Raw genomic sequence first — 23,272 nt, forward strand, 5'->3', positions numbered from 1 at the left:
CTTCCACTCGAACCCCCCCCCCCCCCCCTCTTACCTCGACCAGCGCACTTTATAGAGACTTCAGGCGGTCACAGCAGAGAACTCCAGACACAGCTTCTTCATGAACAGCTGCATGAACGCTTCCGAAGGGACATAAAGAAGCCAGCTATAGATAGTGTTGTTACGTTGCGTAACAAAACGAGAAATGTACACACCATCGGCGAGACACTTGTTCGACCAACACTTGTTCGACCAACACTTGTTCGACCAGTGTTTTAGAAAATTTACAGACGAGCCATTGTGATTCGACCTGATGCAGTGAAGAAGCTGGTGTGAGTTCCGTTTTCAGATGACTCTAACAGAAAACGCACTGATGACGCCTCGGGTGGTAGAGAGGCAAAATTAGTAGAGAATGTGCCAGCAGTTGGACAAGTCTCCCCTTCAAGTCGACAATTCATCCAACATCATCAACAGTTACTTAGCACAACTCATCACCGGTGTGCGTCTTGTTGGTGGGGACTGCATCAAAGACCATAAACTTCTCGACAAATAACTTCCTCAGCGTCCTACGGACGATGAAGTTTTACGCGTGACTTTAAGTGTCTGAAATACAACGGTGCCTAGTGGAAAAACCGCACAATGTTTGCATCGATGGAGTAGCTATGATGTTATGGGTTTGTGTTGAAGGTTTAATGATCGAAAGTCAGATCGGATGCGCTGGTCAGTCTTGATCAAATCCGTGACAATTCGTCAACTTCAGCATATCGGCGCCTCTGGAGACTCTTCTTTTCCACGTGTTCCATTCTTCTTAACATAGAGAATCACTTGCGAGGCATCGTCCCTTGGTCTAGACAAAGTAGTTTCTCATGCTGCACGGAGACCTGCAGCATGTCAGTTTTTTACGGGACAATTACTGGCTAGAGAACAACCGATGGCTGACACCTGATTCGAAGAACGCAAGGACGCGGTGAGACTGTACTAATAGGTGCAGTTAAGCTGAGCGGGTTCAGAGCAAACCTTCGGCCGTGGACGGAAACAGGACGTAGCCCGCTGGATGCGTTCAAGCAGACCAATAACAACATCCTGGAAAAGGTATGTTATCAAATGTGGGGTGTATAACCCTAGGGCAGACTCGGCAAAGTTTTTAAGTCTTACTTGAGATTGACCAGCACGGAGCAGTATGACTGAGTTCGTGATCCCTTCGCTTCATCTGCAGAGGCATCAGTTAAGGAGCTTTCCTTGAAGGCGAGTGAGGAATTTATAGACCTCAGGATCGACCGCGCTCTCAAGACTTAGGTTCAGCGAGGTGCCTCTGGAAGCACTTTAGCTGGATGGGAGGGGAAAAAAAAAGGGATATCCAACCGTCTCTCATCGTGGCGTTGATGTTGATACAATTTCCAACGAAAAACCTTCGCGAAGTGAGTTCCTCATCGTCGATAATTATACATAACAACGAGAAGTCAAGTCTGCAGAAGCTGCACCAGTAGGAACTGCTTGTAACTCTTTCCAACTCGGAGCAGAACATGTAGAGTCTCTCTCTCTCCCCTTCATTACAAGCGCAAGTTTCGAACTTGTGATAAATGAAAGTTCTGGGTCTTCAATTTCTCACTTGATTGCTTCTTGGAACAGTTTTGAATAAATCATTTCACGTATCTCGTGACCTTTAATGACATGTTTGAGGGAAGTATTTTGAAAAATGATGATTTCATAATCTCCTGTATAGACTGAAATAAAATGGGAATGAACTTTCATGATTTAACAAATTCATTACTAACTTTTAAGTATTTCTTTGGTCAATTGAAATATTCAAATCATTTCAAGTGTCTACGTTAGTTATAATCTATTAATCCCCATGTGGTAGACAGGTGAATTTCTACTCCTCGTAGTGACTGATGGGTGAGGACACTTGTGTACATAATGTCATGGTAAAGTTTGGTCCAATGTGCCGCAAGGGTAGAACAAACTCCAAAATGAGTCGTGAAATAAAAGAGGTTGAGAAGCCACTGCTCTCCACTGTCTCCTCACTCCATCCATCTATACCATCTCCTTAACCCATCCCGCTACACTGACTCCTCAATCCGCTCAATCCATACTCTCTCCATACTCACTCCACACTAACTCCTCAATCCACTCACTCCACACTGTCTCCGCACTATTCCCTCAACCCATCCCGCCACACAAGACAAATGGAGTCTAACGCATTTTGGAGAGAAAATCATATCAACGAAAATTCGTCCAATGTACCAAGGGCACAACAAGTATTTCTGTACACAAAAAAAAAAAGCAAAATGTTATAAAATACTTAAATCTAGACAGAACAAAATCCTGACAAGTCACCTGGTCTAGACGGTATATCTCCCAAAGACTATCAAAAGAAGTTAGATGGCTAAAAGCTTTCCCGATCACCCATTCGTTACAGGAATGGCAAGTGCCAGATGCCAAGCTAATAGAAAGTGTGACACCAATGTTCAAAACAGGAGACGGAAAATGCACTTCGAACTACCGTCCCATCGGGTCCACTTCGGTGGCGGGAAAGTGTTACCAACAGTGAAGAGACAATATCGCTATATTTCCTAGGTGATTAGACGATGGAATGATAAGCAACCATCCACATTCTGGAATTAAAATATCATGTTAAACATACGTAAATGGTAACCGGGACTCCAAAATGCCGCTGACGTTATATACTTCGACTAACGTAAAGCTTTCGATAGAGTACAACCACTTGAAAGATTTGTAAGTAGAATTAAACCTTACGGCAGTTTCGATCGATTCTGCACGTGGGGAGTCCCGGATCTCATAGAGCAAACAGTGGATGGTATCATGGGAGAAAGCATCCACCCGGCATCATATGACGAGCGGGGTACCACACGGCTCTCTCCTAGGTCCCAAAATGTTCATTCACTTCTCTCAGAAAAATGAAGCTGGGATTCACCAACAGAATTTCGAAATTTGCCAACGCCGTAAAATTAGGAAATGTAGCCAGTGAAAGGATAATCCCTGAAGATTCAAAGGAATGGACACAAACTTATATAGTGGTCGAAGAGATATGGCAAATGAATTTCAAGGTAGACAAATGCATAGTTAATGGACTTTACCACTAAAGGCATAAACCACGAATGCAGAATGCTTGGTCAACCATCATCAGAAATTCAAGAGGAACAGGAACTCAGAGTGAAAAATATATGGAAAACAATGCTTAGATGCATATAGGAAAGCCAACAGGATGCAAAGATCTATTATCACTGTCTAAAATTGCTCAAACTTAAAGGAAATATTACGTATGTTTTCAAAATACTCAACAAATACGACAGCATAACATACGGAAATTTCTTCACTTTGAACAAAGATTCAGTCACTATGAATCACGTAATGAAGGATATAAAAAAAAAATTTCTAGAGGCAGAGTATCGGATCACTGTGTTAAACTTACCTTCATATCTAGCTAATGCAAAGACTATCAACGCCTTCAAACCAATACCAGAAAAATGTTCCGCTGATATCTCTTATCAGTAGATAATCCTGCTTTAGAAAGTGTTACCCTTCCAACACTACCTCCACCTTCCAGCATTCTCCTCAACCACCATAAAGCCTTATCTCCTCCTCTACCCTCCAACACTACCTCCTCCTCGCCCATCCTCCAGCACTATCTCCTCCTTATCCACCCTCCAACACTATATCCTCCTCCTCTTTCTTACCCATAACACGGCCTCCTCATCGACACGATCTCCCCACCTAACCACAGTCACCAGCTCCTTCTCTTCCTCCTCACCCAACCTCCAAAACCATTTCCTCTCCTCCTCCCCATCCAACCTCCAACACCAGCTCCTCCCCACCTCCCCACCCAACCTCCAACACCAGCTCCTCCCCTCCTCCCCACCTAACCTCCAACACCAGCTCCTCCCAACCCAAACTCCAACACCAGCTCCTCCTCTCCTCCCCACCTAACCTCCAACACCAGCTCCTCCCCTCCTCCCCATCTAACCTCCAACACCAGCTCCTCCCCTTCTCCCCATCTAACCTCCAACACCAGCTCCTCCCCTCCTCCCCATCTAACCTCCAACACCAGCTCCTCCCCTCCTCCCCACCTAACCTCCAACACCAGCTCCTCCCCTCCTCCCCACCTAACCTCCAACACCAGCTCCTCCCCTCCTCCCCATCTAACCTCCAACACCAGCTCCCTCCCTTCTCCCCATCTAACCTCCAACACCAGCTCCTCCTCTCCTCCCCACCCAACCTCCAACACCAGCTCCTCCCAACCCAACCTCCAACACCAGCTCCTCCCCTCCTCCCCACCTAACCTCCAACACCAGCTCCTCCCCTCCTCCCCACCCAACCTCCAACACCAGCTCCTCCTCTCCTCCCCACCCAACCTCCAACACCAGCTCCTCCTCTCCTCCCCACCCAACCTCCAACACCAGCTCCTCCCCTTCTCCCCACCCAACCTCCAAAACCAGCTCCTCCCCTCCTCCCCACCCAACCTCCAACACCAGCTCCTCCTCTCCTCCCCACCTAACCTCCAACACCAGCTCCTCCCCTCCTCCCCACCCAACATCCAACACCAGCTCCTCCTCTCCTCCCCACCTAACCTCCAACACCAGCTCCTCCCCTCCTCCCCACCCAACATCCAACACCAGCTCCTCCCCTCCTCCCCACCTAACCTCCAACACCAGCTCCTCCCCTCCTCCCACCAACCTCAACACCAGCTCCTCCCCTCCTCCCCACCCAACCTCCATTACCAGCTCCTTTCCTCCTCTCCACCCAACCTCCAACACCAGCTCCTCCCCTCCTCCCCACCCAACCTCCAACACCAGCTCCTCCCCTCCTCCCCACCCAACCTCCAACACCAGCTCCTCCCCTTCTCCCCACCTAACCTCCAACACCAGCTCCTCCCCTTCTCCTCGCCCATAACGCAATCTCATCACCAATACGACCAGCGTAATAACTCCCACAGCGATCATCTGATCGAGAGAGGTCCTTCCTCTGTTTTACGACACTATTTGAAGTATCGTTAACACTGTGTGATGGAGATGGATGCCACAACACACAAGTGCCCCTCCCACCTTCCCTGGCTACCGTGTAACAACAGCAGGTCCAACTAGCAATGCGCTACTGTCCCATCTCGTCCGCCCCGGCACATCGTAAAAAAGGACCGTCCACTACTGTGCGATCGTTGCGCGCCCTTACCTCGGCACGACACATCTCTAACCAACCTTGCCTGGCACTAACTCATCTTGTACGTCGTCTAAGACCAACATCTTCAAGCCTAACAACGCACATTACACTTCGGTACGTCATCACTTACTCACTCTACTCCTTTTTTTGCCACAGGCTCCGACGGACTACGTCGTCCTCATGAACGACACGAGGTACAACGACGAGCTGGTGGAGTCTCATAAGGGCCTGAGGTTCGTCGTGTCCCGCCAGCACTTCCGCAACGGCGAGATGACGCTCCGCTGCTCGGCCAAGATCTCCTCGCTCTACTACAAGACGCAGCAGCACAGCGTTGACGGCCAGCTCACCTACAACGTCCCCGTCATGGAGTCCCGCGACATCTCTGCCATGTCAGGTGAGTACATACCTCCTCCCCCTCCTCCTGTCCACACACACACACACACACACACACACTACCCTCAGCAGTCCTCGCAAAGGGACCACGACGGTGCAGCCTTTGAGTACGACGGTACGGCTACTGGTTACGACGACGGTGGTACGACCCCTAGGTTACGATGGTGTGACCTTGTTGCTTCACGATGTACGACATTTCGGCAGGAAGGTACGACTCTTGGTCACGATGGTAAAAACCCTTTGTTTACGACCCCTGAGTACGTGAATACGAATCTTGCTTGCGATCGTGAGACCCTTGTACACGGCCACTGAGTACGGCGATACGACTCTTGCGTTACGACGGTGCGACCCTCAATTACGATATTACGTGCGATGGTTTGCGACGGCCTGGGCCGCTGCATCGTATCGTCGTGGTCAGGGTCGTGTTAAGTGGGTTATCATACAATCCCGTACCACGCCAGTGCTTTTATACGTACGTTACACACACAAACACTCTCTCTCTCTCTCTCTCTCTCTCTCTCTCTCTCTCTCTCTCTCTCTCTCTCTCTCTCTCTCTCAAAGGAAATAAATTCTTAATCTAAGTGAGGAACTCAGTGTTTCACATTTCAAACACACAAAACGAAAATGTCGAATTCCTTCAAAATTACACGGCTGACAGCGGCACACGCCAGGCCACTCAGTCAATCTGTAGCGCCTAAGTCGGGTAATATTTTGGACTCCTAGACAGCTGAGAATAGGATTTCTTAAAAGAAAGACTTTACACATCTCTGTAGTACTGTAATGATACTCGCACGTTTTCTAAAAGTATATTCAACATATCCGTATCGAATTCTATCTATCTATCTATCTATCTATCTATATATATATATATATATATATATATATATATATATATATATATATATATATATATTTTATATACATTAGGAGAGAATGCATAGAATTAAATAGATTGTTCTGAATTTAGTATGTTGCATGTTTCCCTTGAACCATCCTCACATCACTGTTGCCCATCTTACTTGTCGATCGTAGTTTATATAAATTCTGAAGACACGGGCCACCAGTTAAAACAAGACGTCTGGCTTTAATATGAATTTTGCACATACTGTTTTGTGGGTCATGTAAAGGCAAAGCAATTTTTCACATATGCTGTACGTAAGCTTGGCGGGCGACGGGTGTCGCCGAAAATTTCCCTTTGTATTATTCATGGAAGAGAGCATCAACAAAGGACACCTACCTCGCAAGATGGGGTGCCTTAAATTGTGTGGATGTAACAAGATTGCGGAGAGATAGGATTGGTTTGCGAGAAGGATACCTCCATGTTTTCAGTTCCTCCAGTGAAACGAGCCAGGTGTACAAGTGACGCTAGATTGAGTTGGAAAATGTGCTGTGTGGCGGGGTAGTGATGAGAAAGACAAGGGAAGAGTAATATTACTGTGTATAAGGATTGTGGTGTATGTATATGATGTAACGAGTAAATTATATGTATGTATATATGCATTATGGTGTTTATGAACATGGTGTGGTGGTTGAGCCATATCCTCGCTGGTCCTTACGCTAACTGCGACCGGAGAGGCAGTTACTGTATTTGGGTGGCAGTCCTCGTGTGTTTTTGCGTTATCGATGACGCGAGACGGGTTAAGTGATAATATATAACTTCAAAATTTCGTTCAGTGGACGAAAAGGAATACTAATTGGATATATTGTTCACGTTCTGAACGTAATGGAAACTATGAAAGTTCTTGTATTATCGAGCTAACAAACGACTGAATAATTAGAAGAAAAGGAAAAAAAGCATTCGAAGTTCATCATCATCAAAAAAAAAGATAAAGGCGTTTATAGTCGTGATTAGTGTTAATTGACAGGCGTGCGAAAGAGAGACTTTTGGATGTTAATGTGCTGAGAGGTGCAACTGGAGGGATGTCTGATCATTATCTTGTGGAGGCTAAGGTGAAGATTAGTATGGGTTTTCAGAAAAGAGGAGTGAATGTTGGGGTGAAGAAGGTGGTGAGAGTAAGTGAGCTTGGGAAGGAGACCTGTGTGGGGAAGTACCAGGAGAGACTGTGTACAGAATGGAAAAAGGTGAGAACAATGGAAGTAAGGGGAGTGGGGGAGGAATGGGATGTATTTAGGGAATCAGTGATGGATTGCGCAAAAGATGCTTGTGGCATGAGAAGAGTGGGAGGTGGGCTGTTTAGAAAGGGTAGTGAGTGGTGGGATGAAGAAGTAAGAGTATTAGTGAAAGAGAAGAGAGAGGCATTTGGACGATTTTTGCAGGGAAAAAATGCAATTGAGTGGGAGAAGTATAAAAGAAAGAGACAGGAGGTCAAGAGAAAGGTGCAAGAGGTGAAAAAAAGGGCAAATGAGAGTTGGGGTGAGAGACTATCAGTAAATTTTAGGGAGAATAAAAAGATGTTCTGGAAGGAGGTAAATAGGGTGCGTAAGACAAGGGAGCAAATGAGAACTTCAGTGAAGGGCGTAAATGGGGAGGTGATAACAAGTAGTGGTGATGTGAGAAGGAGATGGAATGAGTATTTTGAAGGTTTGTTGAATGTGTCTGATGACAGAGTGGCAGATATAGGGTGTTTTGGTCGAGGTGGTGTGCAAAGTGAGAGGGTTAGGGAAAATGATTTGGTAAACAGAGAAGAGGTAGTAAAAGCTTTGCGGAAGATGAAAGCCGGCAAGGCAGCAGGTTTGGATGGTATTGCAGTGGAATTTATTAAAAAAGGGGGTGACTGTATTGTTGACTGGTTGGTAAGGTTATTTAATGTATGTATGACTCATGGTGAGGTGCCTGAGGATTGGCGGAATGCGTGCATAGTGCCATTGTACAAAGGCAAAGGGGATAAGAGTGAGTGCTCAAATTACAGAGGTATAAGTTTGTTGAGTATTCCTGGTAAATTATATGGGAGGGTATTGATTGAGAGGGTGAAGGCATGTACAGAGCATCAGATTGGGGAAGAGCAGTGCGGTTTCAGAAGTGGTAGAGGATGTGTGGATCAGGTGTTTGCTTTGAAGAATGTATGTGAGAAATACTTAGAAAAGCAAATGGATTTGTATGTAGCATTTATGGATCTGGAGAAGGCATATGATAGAGTTGATAGAGATGCTCTGTGGAAGGTATTAAGAATATATGGTGTGGGAGGCAAGTTGTTAGAAGCAGTGAAAAGTTTTTATCGAGGATGTAAGGCATGTGTACGTGTAGGAAGAGAGGAAAGTGATTGGTTCTCAGTGAATGTAGGTTTGCGGCAGGGGTGTGTGATGTCTCCATGGTTGTTTAATTTGTTTATGGATGGGGTTGTTAGGGAGGTAAATGCAAGAGTCCTGGAAAGAGGGGCAAGTATGAAGTCTGTTGGGGATGAGAGAGCTTGGGAAGTGAGTCAGTTGTTGTTCGCTGATGATACAGCGCTGGTGGCTGATTCATGTGAGAAACTGCAGAAGCTGGTGACTGAGTTTGGTAAAGTGTGTGGAAGAAGAAAGTTAAGAGTAAATGTGAATAAGAGCAAGGTTATTAGGTACAGTAGGGTTGAGGGTCAAGTCAATTGGGAGGTGAGTTTGAATGGAGAAAAACTGGAGGAAGTGAAGTGTTTTAGATATCTGGGAGTGGATCTGTCAGCGGATGGAACCATGGAAGCGGAAGTGGATCATAGGGTGGGGGAGGGGGCGAAAATTTTGGGAGCCTTGAAAAATGTGTGGAAGTCGAGAACATTATCTCGGAAAGCAAAAATGGGTATGTTTGAAGGAATAGTGGTTCCAACAATGTTGTATGGTTGCGAGGCGTGGGCTATGGATAGAGTTGTGCGCAGGAGGATGGACGTGCTGGAAATGAGATGTTTGAGGAAAATGTGTGGTGTGAGGTGGTTTGATCGAGTAAGTAACGTAAGGGTAAGAGAGATGTGTGGAAATAAAAAGAGCGTGGTTGAGAGAGCAGAAGAGGGTGTTTTGAAATGGTTTGGGCACATGGAGAGAATGAGTGAGGAAAGATTGACCAAGAGGATATATGTGTCGGAGGTGGAGGGAACGAGGAGAAGAGGGAGACCAAATTGGAGGTGGAAAGATGGAGTGAAAAAGATTTTGTGTGATCGGGGCCTGAACATGCAGGAGGGTGAAAGGAGGGCAAGGAATAGAGTGAATTGGAGCGATGTGGTATACAGGGGTTGACGTGCTGTCAGTGGATTGAGTCGGGGCATGTGAAGCGTCTGGGGTAAACCATGGCAAGCTGTGTAGGTATGTATATTTGCGTGTGTGGACGTGTGTATGTACATGTGTATGGGGGGGGGTGGGTTGGGCCATTTCTTTCGTCTGTTTCCTTGCGCTACCTCGCAAACGCGGGAGACAGCGACAAAGTATAAAAAAAGAAAAAAAAAAAAATATATATATATATATATATATATATAATTTGTATAAACATTAGGGAGTAGAATGCATAGCCAATTAAATACGTTTAACGTCCTCTTGATTTATGTTGCACTGTTGCAGCGCGTGGAACCACCTCACACTTCAACTGTGCCTCATCTACTCACTCGACGTTATTTATATAAAACCTTTGAGCACGAGCACTGAGGCCCCCATGAGCACGACGGTCTGGCTCTTACATAAGTGACCTTTTACCTACCTGCTCCTTTTGGGAGTACATGAAAGGCCACGCAATTATACACAAAGGCAGTCCCGTCATGCTTGGCGGGTCGACGGTGTTGTTACAGCCAAAAGATATACAATTTGCCCTTTTGTTCTTTATTCGCGACAGAGAGCATGCCAACAAAGACACACACGCGTCGCAAGATGGAGGTAATGTAACCTTAGTAACCCTTTTGTGATTCGTATCTTTGGCGGAGGCAGACTGGTTGCCGGTCCTCACCCCGCTGCCAGACGATCAGCTCCATGTTTCCAGTATTCCTCCAGTGACAGCACGAGCCATGTGACTAGCATTACACATGACAGCTAGATACTGAGTGTGAACCAATGTGGCCTTTGTGTGGCGGGGTAGCGATGGAAATGGATTAAGGCAGCAAGCATGAATATGTACATGTGTATATATGTATATGTCTGTGTATGTATATGTATGTATACGTTGAAATGTATAGGTATGTATATATGCATGTATGGGTGTTTATGTATATACATGTGTGTGTGGGTGGATTGAGCCATTCCTCGTCTGTTTCCTTACGCTACCTCGCTGACGCGGGAGACGGCGGTTACATGTATATGGGTGGGTTGGGCCATTCCTCGTCTGTTTCCTTGCGCTACCTCGCTGACGCGGGAGACGGCGATTAAGTATAACAAATAATATAACCTTCTTTAAAATTTCTGTTCGTGGATCGAAAAGCGAAGTACGTGAAATTCCGAATATATTTTCACGTTCTGAACGTAATGGTAAAACTATGAATAGTTTTCTTTGTATCTACTACGGACGCCTCAACAAACGCTGCAAATAATAGAAAGAAAAAGAGGAAAGAAGAAGCCTTCGACAGTTCACATCATCATCAAAAAGAAAAGAAAAAAAAGTGCGTTTATCAGGTCGTGTGGATAACTTTGATGGTGATGCCATTAAAAGAGAGGTGATATCTTTTTATGAGAGGGGAAGCACCGCTGACGATGAAACGTTGTGCGTGGAAGGACAGAGAGAACTCCAGTACTCCTCCTGCGTCATTTCAAGGTGGATGAACACCTTTGTGGCAGCTTCTGTGTGATCATAAATCTAGGCATGAAATCACATAGTGGCAAGGCTTTACTTATGGGGAAAACAAAACGATGTTTTGGAATGAAAAACAACCAAGTAATCTTAAGGTATTCTACTAACTTAATGCCCGATGGTCCTAGGTTTACTGTAAATCCGGATAACAAGTGGGAGAACCAAGACTCATATGTGGAGTGACGCTGTACCGATGATGAAACACAGGACAGGACAAATGAAGAGTGTTAAAAGTGTTCGTTTTACGATTTCGCAAGCAAGGTTTACGGATGGATTCAATCACTGGCGCAATATATATTCTCTAACCTCATATAAATATCACGATGCTATGAACCACGAATTTGGTCCATATCACTTTCTCCTACGGTGGCTCAAGTCATGGACCGAATTCCACATCATGGCCGGGGCTTGACTGAGATATAGAAAGGTTTATGAGAGGCGAAAAATGAAAGACAAGGAAAAGCCTTTACGAATGTTGGAGGAAGTGAAAAACTTGTCTTTTAAAATGTGCCACGTCACAGTTACTGAGAAAAAACATGAGAGGGCAGACAGTTCCAAAGGTTCCTGGTGTTGGAAAAGAAATACTTATCAAAACGACTTACCCGTGAGTTGCCAACGTCCACAGAGCTGGTCATGTGAAGCAGCAGCTTGCCGAGTATTGCGTTGTCTACCTAGTGATGGGGGGCACACAAGCAGCCAGCTCTCGGGAGCAAAAACCAAAGTAATAGGTCAGGATTTGAAGTTAGCCTTGAAGAGTTTATAAGTTGGACCGCTTTCGACTCACTATGTCAAGTAAGGATGCAGAGCTAGAACCATCCCAAATGTAAGAGCGGTGCTCCATACATGGACGGATCAATCCTTTGTATAAATGGAGCAACAGTTTAGAAGAAATTTCGGCTTCTAAACAGAACTCTCGGTTTCTTAGAGGCAGACTTAGCTATTTCCATAATATGGGTTTTACAAGACAGAGTGGATGTTACAGTAATACCATGTATGCTTATTGAGTCAGGAGGTGAAATTACAGAATCGTCAAAGGAGAGAGGAAACTTGCAAGGGAATTTACGATAGAGAGAGGGGTAGAAACTGTGTCTTGGAGGCATTGAACTTAACCAGGTCTCGTCTATCCCAGTGAGATAATCTTTCCAATTATGAGATTATTGAGGAAGTTATGTCGAAGCGAAATGCATAAAACTGCTGCTTAATGTTTCAAGACGATGCTTAGTACCTGAAATACGACGGCACGGTCCTTGAGTACGACGGTATGACCCTTGAATATGATGGTCTGGCCTTTGATTTGACCCTTAAGGGTCAGGTCAAAGACCAGGCCATTACAGTGAAGGGTAGTACTTTCGTATTCAAAGGGCAAATTATCAAGGTCACTACCATCTATCATTCAGGGTAAATAAACAGGACAGGGGGGCCTATGACAAAATAACAGAAAACGGAAATAAAAAAATGGCAAACTAATTTACAAACTACCATGACACATACCACAACAAGTCAGAACTTATCTATGTCGTTTGACGACAGAAAAACAAACTGTAATATGTATAAAATGTATGTGATGATGAGAGATCGAGCCAGTTATAAGTGGGACGCCTTCCCCTGTCGGTTAAACAATTTAAGCTAATCAAACTTATCTGGATTCTGGTGAAGTGGAAAAGAAAATACAGGCAAGAAACTCAAGGTTACTAGAATCTTTGAGCGGTTTACGAAGTAACGGATGGCAAATATAACATTAGACTTCTCTTTTTGAATACAGGAGTAACGTCCGTCAGCCCTGCGGTGTTATTCCATCCTGGAGAGATTTAGTGACAATATGTAGCTTAACGATTCGGCATGTTCATATCTGGCGTTTTCTATGACTCGTGGATAGACACCATCAGGACCTGGACTTACAGCAACCTACAACTCATCTTTGTTAGTACTACTATGTTTGTGACGGTATATACTGGGGTATAGTGTGTGTGTGTGTGTGTGACATTCATCACCGTCTCAAGGTTCGCGTCGCTGCTCTGTAGTGTAAAAACAGAGCTGGAAAATGTGTTGAGGGTTGTTGCTGTGCTTTCATCATTGACGATGGGTTCCCCATCTTCGTTTACTGAGGGTCCTTCACTACACTGTCTTTATGTCTTTTAATTACAGATATGTCTATAGGATCTTTTAGGGATCTGTAGTTGTTACCCCTTGCATTAATCATCTAATGTTCTTTCTTGTCTTGCTTAGTAAGTCTTTTTAACACTCTTTTAACAACTCTCTTTTATGCAAGTTGGGTCATTGCCTGATTTCTTCAGGTTGCAGAGTTTATTTCTGCAACTTACAGCTAATGCGATATTTGAAGGATACCATTCAGTCATTTAATTCATTCTATTGTTTCCGTCTTGTATAGACACGAACGTGTCTTGGCGGTACACATAAAATGACTCTTTAAAACATGCTAATTCCTCTGGGCATGAACCAACTTTAAAGCGAAGTGCAACCCATTAAAAGTCGCCCTTTCAAAGTTTGCAGTGATTTTAGGGCAGTCGGCTGTGAGATTTACATCGAACCCAACCATGTTAATGTCGTATGTACACCCAGATGTTCGCCATTACGAGCACTAGTTACTAGGAACTCCTGGGATGCAAGAACTAGATCAAGTATATTATCTCCTCTCGTCGGCTCTGTGACGGTTTGGTAAACTACCTTCGACAAAGTTAACAAGTCTTGCAGATTCACTTTCTAAGCCTGAATTAGTTCGCCAGTTGACTTCTGTAATATCAAAATACCCCAGAATGATCGAATCTCTATCGTTTACTGTAAACTCTCGTACATAACACTGACAATAACTCCGGGCTGATCTAGGTGTCTATATACGAGGTTTATGTAAAGTTAAGAAAACTGTCGGCCAAGTTGAACAAACAAGTGCTCAACTGTAGCAGTTTCTGTAGTCTGAATTTCAACGTTGTTTAGGTATGATTTTACGTCCAATGCAATCCCGCCTCCTTGACAGTCTCCATCCCTTACAGATAACTTATAATCCGGCAAATTGTACTGGCTAATCAGATCGCTGTTTAACGTGTCTAGATATGTCTCTGTTAATCCTTTGATATGTGTTCAGTGTTTACCAGGCAATGCAATACAGCTATTTTGTGTCGCATTGATCATACATTCATGTAAAGTCGGTTTGATTTGTTCGCGAGATTAGTGGTGTGATTTGGTCACTGGCTAAACCTAGACCGAGGCCTGAATAGCCCCTTACACTACCCTTCCCTCCCTCCCTTCCTAGCTATGGCTGTCAGTTACTGCGGAGACCGGGATCAATCTGACCTCCCGAGTGTTACATGTAATATGATCTTACCTGACCCCACTTGCCTTTGACATGTGGTCGACAAGCCGACCTCTATCGGGCTTCAAGAGAAAAACTTTACCTTGCAATTGTAGAGGAAGTTGATCTTTGATTCGTGCAACTAGGAGTTCAAACCCTTTATCTGTTGTATACTCTCTTGTCTCCTACAGAATCGAGTCACAGGTATACAAAGCCGACCTTGGAATCTATACTGCACGGGTGCGTCTGTCTACCACTGACACATACCGTTCTGCTTAGGACGTAGTCACCTACGTTGTGTCTACTACGGGTAACGCTGACAGTAACCATATTGTCCGATCTGTCATTTTGAGGATGGCAATCAGCTCGTTATGTCCTGCTGAGAAAACTTCCAAATTTCTGTCATTTGGGTCAGCGTCTTTACTCCCATCAGTCACCACTAAGCATGACACTTCAGGCAGGTTTCTGACCAGCGAATCTTCTAGAATCATGGAATTGTCATCGTCACTTTCTTCTTCTAACTCGCTCGGTACAGGAGAGCGATTGCTGGGAGTAGGGCCAGCCGGGAGGCGGACAGGGGAACGGTGCGAGCAAGAGAGGGGTGGGGCAGGCAGTGGGCGCTGTACATGTGTGTGTGTGTGTGTGTGTGTGTGTGTGTGTGTGTGTGTGTGTGTGTGTGTGTGCGTGTTGCGGGGGGGGGTATGTGGGGAAGATACGAGAGAGGAGGAGGGAGGATAATGAGGGAGTGGCCCGGGGAAAGACAGTGGCTGGAGGTGGGGCTGTGAGGGTGAGGTCATGGTGTGTCCCATTTTCAGTGTCTATATTTTTCGTTCCTAAGTAATACATTAACGCAGTTAAGGCTTTGAGGGCTGACTTAACTTCGCTTATATCACTTTGCTTGAACTGATCCCCGGATTACTACGATATACGCAGAACAAACAAGCTTTGTAAGCTTCGTCTGGTCCCGTGACTGCGAAATTCTTAATAAGACACCGACCACAGGAGCTGCTGCCACTGTCATAAACAATTTACACACATTCAAATTGAGACTGTAAATGAATGTAAATAATAGTAAAGGAACACTTATCAGTTAGATAAACAGTCAACCGTAGATGGTGACGAACCGTGACCTTGGTGGCTCAGTAGTGACCCCACTTGACCTGACAACTAGGGACAAAGTGATATATTTTGCACTACGAACTCCCGGGACTAATTGATGAAGAAAAATAACTTAAATGAATAATATAATCACCAGACACTTGACTCTACTTGCAAAGGAGAAATTACCCTACGTGAGAGGAAGCACGGTTTCAGGGCAACAACCAATGTCATATATCAAATGAGTGGGTCAGATATGTCGTAGGGGAAAACAAAAGGCAGGATGGACTGTCTGTGACTCTGGACTGCCGGAAATGTATCTGTAGGTAGGAATGTGAGGGAAGAATCCTTTGATGGCTATATCGTAACAGAAGGGAACAAAAGAGGATCTTGTCAGAAGACTTCCCTCAAATGGTTCGAGGTCACCATTGGACTATCGCAGGCTTTTGTTCTGGGACCCTCGCTCTTCTTCATCTGTGTCAGTGACTCGCCTAGGAAAATGGCCTTTTACGTGTATGTTTTCAGGTAATGCCGAAGCCATAAAGAAAGTGAAAAGAGAGGAGGACTGCATCAAAACTTTACACTTCAGCCCTGTAACAGCATACACACGGTGGGTAGACAGGCAACCCCCACTCTGCTCTGGAAACCCTACATAGGGAACATCACAAAATCTACCTTCTGAGGGTGGAGTGCCCGATATGTTTTTCTATTGAGCAACTAAACGATACCTACAAGGATCTCATTCCTCCTAGTCTGGTATGGAGTGGAGCTCTTATATCTGAGATGGCTCCTTCCCCCATACTTTCTTTTAGCCAGAGAGGAATCGAACCTATTCCATCTTACTACCTCTCCCGCTGTCACGTATCTTCAACCATAGATATACATAAACGTCAGTACAAATGAATACGCTTGAACAAACTCTGCCAAGCATCTACGTGTGTAACCACACCTAAGCTAAACTGGGTTTGGTTACTTTACGCAAAGAGGTTTTGAAACCACTGAGTTTCTGTTGGTCTGTGTTCTTCTCCGGCAGTGACTGGAGAGGATGTGGCTCTCGGTCGGTGGCAGGAGTTCCTGGCTCCTTCCCTAACGCTGTACGACTGCCACAGTGCACCGGAACGACTGCTCTCCCGATCTCTCTCCCCTGGCCTCCGTCCCCTGCCTCTGGACTCTTCCTGAAACTCTCGCCCCTCTCACAGTTGTTCATACTTGTTCACCCATCTCCCTACTTCTGACCCCTCTACTTTTATGTCCTTGTCTCCCCTTCTCTTGCATGGTTTTTCCTCTCTCTCTCTCTCTCTCTCTCTCTCTCTCTCTCTCTCTCTCTCTCTCTCTCTCTCTCTCTCTCTCCCTCCCTCCTACACTCCCACATATGAATATTCAGCTGGTTGGGAATGCATGGTACAGTTTAGTATTGTTTCGCCGGCGTGTACCGCACCCTAAACCTACCACACACTCGCCTCAGGAGCCAAAAGCTGCTAGTGGTAATCTGGAAGGATTTCCAGCCGTGCAGTAGCAGTGGCGTGAGTGTGCCCTAAATCTGAAGGTGATTTCAAAATCATGAGACTTGACATAACTGGAAAAAATACATATATATATAGTCTTCAGAACTGCATAGAAGGGTTTAATTCTCTTTCCTTACACGAAGTTTTCGAGCTGATTTTCATTTGTTTTTCAACGTGCAACTGCAATCCTTTGTAATTACAATCTTCGAGGCAAGATTGGGACTTAATTTTCATGAGTCAGCCACATTAATGGCCCCAGACGGGCGTCTTGAAATGAATATTAGTGTTTACATCATGTGCTGGGGAGACGATACTCCCCAGTCGACGATAGCCAGTGTGGACGATGACCATAATAAGTGGAATAGTTTTACAATAAACGCGAAATTAGATCAGAATTCTGAATTCCGTGTGGTAAGGAATATTACGCCTGTCTTCATGCAATATTATGCAGACTAGAGAACTAATGAGACCCTTTTTTTTTTTTTGAAGTTTTGGATCGCAATCTGATGATGTGTCTAAATTATATTACTCATGCACACTGCATGGTCATGAGAATTATGTGTGAGGTTCAGGCATGATATTGTGAGCTGCATTTCTAACATTGTTTGCCAACTCATTTGGGCTGACATATCAAATTAACTTCCTGGTTTTTTTATAATTGACAAATAATGACCCTTTGTCATATTTCGTAAAGGTATGCAATATTAACTTCATCCGTCGTTACTCGCGTCATCAGACATCACTTGGGGTAGTTATGGTACACGGGACGGTAGTTATGGTACACGGGACGGTAGTTATGGTACACGGTACGGTAGTTATGGTACACGGTACGGTAGTTATGGTACACGGTATGGTAGTTATGGTACACGGTACGGTAGTTATGGTACACGGGGCGGTAGTTATGGTACACGGTGCGGTAGTTATGGTACACGGTAAGGTAGTTATGGTGCACGGTACGGTAGTTATGGTACACGGTACGGTAGTTATGGTACACGGTTAGGTAGTTATGGTGCACGGTACGGTAGTTATGGTACACGGTACGGTAGTTATGGTACACGGGACGGTAGTTATGGTACACGGTACGGTAGTTATGGTACACGGTGCGGTAGTTATGGTGCACGGGACGGTAGTTATGGTACACGGTGCGGTAGTTATGGTACACGGTGCGGTAGTTATGGTGCACGGTACGGTAGTTATGGTACACGGTGCGGTAGTTATGGTACACGGTACGGTAGTTATGGTACACGGTGCGGTAGTTATGGTACAAGGTGCGGTAGTTATGGTGCACGGTACGGTAGTTATGGTGCACGGTACGGTAGTTATGGTACACGGGACGGGTCATGCACCACACAAGGACGGTACGATCCTTGATCACCCACCTAGTGACCCTTGCATACGATGGTCAGCCCTTTAACTTGCGTCTGCGAGACCTTTTTTTTCCCCATCTGGCCTTTAAAGGTAAGGTCAACAGGGTAGTGACGTCATGCCGAGGGGTCGTGAGCTCAATGGTCGTTTCGTTATGCTCAAGGAAGGTACTCTCGTGCTTAAGGATTGCCTCGTCACGTTCCAGGGTCGTACCGTTATTCTCATGTATCGTACCGTCGTGCCGTCCTGCTTAAGGATCGTACCGTCGTGCTCATAGGTCGTACCTTCGTGCTCAAGAAAATCGTACTCTCTTACTTGAGCATCAAGCCGTCGTGCTCAAGGATCGTACCGACGTGCTTAAGGGTCGTACCGACCTGCTCAAGGGCCGTACCGACGTGCTCAAGCGACGTACCGACCTGCTTAAGGGTCGTACCAACGTGTTCAAGGTTCATACCGACGAGCTGAAGAGTCGTACCGACGTGCCTAAAGGTCGCACCGACGTGTTCAATGGTCGTACTAACGTGCTCAATGGTCTTACCAGTGTGCTCAAAGGGTTGTACCGACGTGCTCAAGGGTCATACTGACGTGTTTAAGAGTCGTATCAACGTGTTTAAGGGTCGTTCCGACGTGCTCAAGGGTCGTAGTAACATGTTCAATTATCGTACCAACGTCCTCAAGGGTCGTACCGACGAGCTCTAGGGTCGTACCAACGTGCCCAAGGGCCATACAGACTTGTGCTCAAGGGCAGTACCTGACGTGCTGAAGGCGTGTGATATAACTCGATCACCGTGGTCGTGACGTGATATATCCCGGGACGTCTATCAACAGCGTGCGACCGCCAGCGTCAAACTGTTCCTGAGGCATGATATTCCTGGCGTCGACGGTACACAGCGGCGGACGGTGTCGCATCCCGGGGAACACACACCACCTGCCCGCCAAACTCGATTTCAGTTTAGCCCGAGTTCATCGCCCGTAATTGTTTGGACAAAGTTAACCTTAGGTTAGATTTCGATAAGACCACGTTACATTTTGAAAAGGTCTTTGTTTTAACCGAGTTTAGATTTTGAAAAAGATCCATCTTATATAATTAAACACCAAGTCTACATGGCGTGTGAAGTTACAGGAGTTCTGCTTTGGGGATACGAACGAATTTCAAAGCAGTTCTTGAATAGTCAGTTGACCGAGAAACATAGATTTGAAAATGCGTACTAATATATTCATTTATTATACTTTGTGGCTATCGCCCGCGTTAGCGAGGGAGCGCAAGGAAACAGACGAAAGAATGGCCCAACCCACCCACATACAAATGCATATACATACACGTCCACACACGCACATATACATACCTATACTTCAACGTATACATATATATACATATTTACATTCATCTATTTATTTTGCTTTGTCGCTGTCTCCCGCGTTAGCGAGGAAGCGCAAGGAAACAGACGAAAGAATGGCCCAACCCACCCACATATACATGTATATACATACACGTCCACACACGCAAATATACATACCTATACATCTCAACGTATACACATATATACCCACACAGACATATACATATATACACATGTACATAATTCATACTGTCTGCCTTTATTCATTCCCATCGCCAACCCGCCACACATGAAATAACAACCCCCTCCCCCCCTCATGTGTGCGAGGTAGGGCTAGGAAAAGACAACAAAGGCCACATTCATCCACAGCTCTCTTTCCACATCCAGGCCCCACAAAACTTTCCATGCTTTACCCCAGACGCTTCACATGCCCTGGTTCAATCCATTGACAGCACGACGACCCCGGTATACCACATCGTTCCAATTCACTCTGTTCCTTGCACGCCTTTCACCCTCCTGCATGTAGGTACCGATCACTCAAAATAATGCACCGAAACCACAGCTCCCTTTCCACATCCAGGCCCCACAGAACTTTCCATGGTTTACCCCAGACGCTTCACATGCCCTGGTTCAATCCAATGACAGCACATCGACCCCGGTATACCACATCGTTCCAATTCACTCTATTCCTTGCATGCCTTTCACCCTCCTGCATGTTCAGGCCCCGATCACTCAAAATCTTTTTCACTGGGGGTAGGGGAGAAAGAATACTTCCCACGCATTCCTCACTCGTCGTAGAAGGCGACTAAAGGGGACGGGAGCGGGGAGGGGGGCTAGAAACCCTCCCCTTCTTGTATTTTAACTTTCTAAAAGGGGAAACACAAAGATATATATACATACACTGACATATACATATATACACATGTACATAATTCATACTTGCTGCCTTCATTCATTCTCGTCGCCACCCCGCCACACATGAAATGATAAACCCTCCCCCCAGATGCGAGCGAGGTAGCGCTAGGAAAACACAACAAAGGCCACATTCGTCCACAGCTCTCTTTCCACATCCAGGCCCCACAAAACCTTCCATGCTTTACCCCAGACGCTTCACATGCCCTGGTTCAATCCATTGACAGCACGACAAACCCGGTATACCACATCGTTCCAATTCACTCTGTTCCTTGCACGCCTTTCACCCTCCTGCATGTAGGTACCGATCACTCAAAATCTTTTTCACTCCATCCTTCCACCTCCAATTTGGTCTCCCACTTCCCCTCGTTCCCTCCACCTCTGACACATATATCCTCTTTGTCAATCTTTCCTCACTCATTCTCTCCATGTGACCAAACCATTTCAAAACACCCTCTTCTGCTCTCTCAACCACACTCTTTTTATTACCACATATCTCTCTTACCCTTTCATTACTTACTCGATCAAACCACCTCACACCACATAATGTCCTCAAACATCTCATTTCCAACACATCCACCCTCCTCCGCACAACTCTATCTATAGCCCACGCCTCGCAACCATATAACATTGTTGGAACCGCTATTCCTTCATATATACCCATTTTTGCTTTCCGAGATAATGCTCTCGCCTTCCACACATTTTTCAACGCTCCCAGAACTTTCGCCCCCTCCCCCACCCTATGACTCACTTCCGCTTCCATGGTTCCATCCGCTGCCAAATCCACTCCTAGATATCTAAAACTAATATATATATATATATATATATATATATATATATATATATATATATATATATATATATATATGACATTGAGAGACTTAAATGTTGATAATTTGGAGGGCGCCAATTTGTCACTGTTGGACAAATCATTTTAGGCAGTAAAAACCAAAATGGCCGCCATGAAACACATGACTCAGCTGTCTGAATCATGAACTACTCACACCAACACTGTTCGTCATTTTCTTCTGATGCTATTTTCTGACTGAATTCGGTCAAATTCGTGATGGAAAATATATCACTGGCATTTTCAGTAACCATTCTGGATTTGTCATACAGAAATTATGTAGCGTAGTTTACAGCTAAACACTACGGTGAGAGGTTAATCTATGCTGTATCAGAAGACGGTCGCTCCCACACCATCTCTCTTGCATTACACACACGTAACAATTACAACACAGTCAACTCAGAAGCACACTGCATGACAGGCATACACGCTTGCACGGGACTATGTTTTACGGTCGACAACTTTTGTGACCTGTTTTGGTCGTCCGCAAATTCTTCACATTCATGTAGGTTACCACACTGGTTTGTGTTTCTCGTGGTTACAGTTATCCTCTGCAGTCGCATATGCAATATGGAGTGCACGACAGTCCACCAGCTCGACAACTGTATCTGTGGCTGGAACATGCTGGCCTGGATTTACACCATGCCTCCAACATTTTGCAAGAGAGCATTGGGTGTGCGGTGGATGACGTTCCATAACCAGTCGTAAGCTGTGAGAGAGATGTCTACTGTGGGAGGGGCTCAGGTGATCAACGGCAACCTACGAGAGTACCTGAAGGCGAGCCAGCTTGAGACGCTGGAGTGCAGCGCCATGTGTTGAGGGTAGGCATCTGGTCTTCAGTGATTATTTACAATGAACAAGGAGAACCTTCATACACAGAGGACAGAACCTTGGAATCCTTCCTTTATCCATTCGTGTTTTGGAGCAGTTCGTATCAATAAATGCCTTCGAGTGTGATGGATGACTTTGAGGGGCACATCAGTAACCCATATCTTGCCCTTGCCAAATGGGTAGGAGGCAGAGTCACATCGGCTGAGACTATGAGAAGACACCAAGTTGAACCATTTGTCTCCTTATGTCAAGACGGTTGCATCAGTATCAAGGATTTGTCCACTGAACTTTTTCTTGGGCACCCGAGTATCGGGTGTTCACTGCTCGAGACAGTGTAATAAAACGACAAAGACGTCTGTGTCATCAGCCAAGATTTGGGTGTATTTTTCCCCCCTGTTGAAACATCAGGAGACAAGTCGAGATAATATAATTTCCTCCACTGATAGATGGACTTTCTTCCCCAGTCAAGTGTAGGTGTCCAAAGCTGTGTTTAGTGTTGTTACACAAGAACTGGACCGATGCTCTCTTGTTCTGGCCACTTGTCATTATATAGTCTCCGGCAAACACAAGTGTTTCGCTTCTGCGAGTGTAGGTATGAATCATGCGTCTGAGTCGCTCGTGTGACTTTCCTGATCCTTCATCACGGTAGTTAAATATCATATACGCGTCATGTGGCTTAGCAAACTCGTCAACAAGTCCCTTGGTAGAGATGAACATTGCTGAGTTCTCTGAACACAAAATGTGATACAATGCCTCATTTTCAGCAGCCAGGTGAACATCAACTGGAAAGGAACCTTCTGTGATTACGACCAACTTATTCAACAGCAC

At 45.3% G+C, this 23,272-nt stretch overlaps 1 protein-coding gene across 1 annotated transcript in view; it reads left to right on the forward strand.

Moving 5' to 3' along the window:
• The window catches only part of LOC139756394 (junctional adhesion molecule 2A-like), a 474,666-nt gene that overhangs the window by 427,775 nt on the left and 23,619 nt on the right, over window positions 1-23,272 (forward strand). Inside the window, exon 5 of the mRNA XM_071675804.1 lies at window positions 5,311-5,548. Within this exon, the coding sequence (XP_071531905.1) occupies window positions 5,311-5,548 (238 nt within the window). The remainder of the gene's footprint in view (window positions 1-5,310; window positions 5,549-23,272) is intronic.

The sequence above is a fragment of the Panulirus ornatus genome, chromosome 21 (assembly GCF_036320965.1).
Source record: "Panulirus ornatus isolate Po-2019 chromosome 21, ASM3632096v1, whole genome shotgun sequence".
NCBI lineage: Eukaryota > Metazoa > Arthropoda > Malacostraca > Decapoda > Palinuridae > Panulirus > Panulirus ornatus.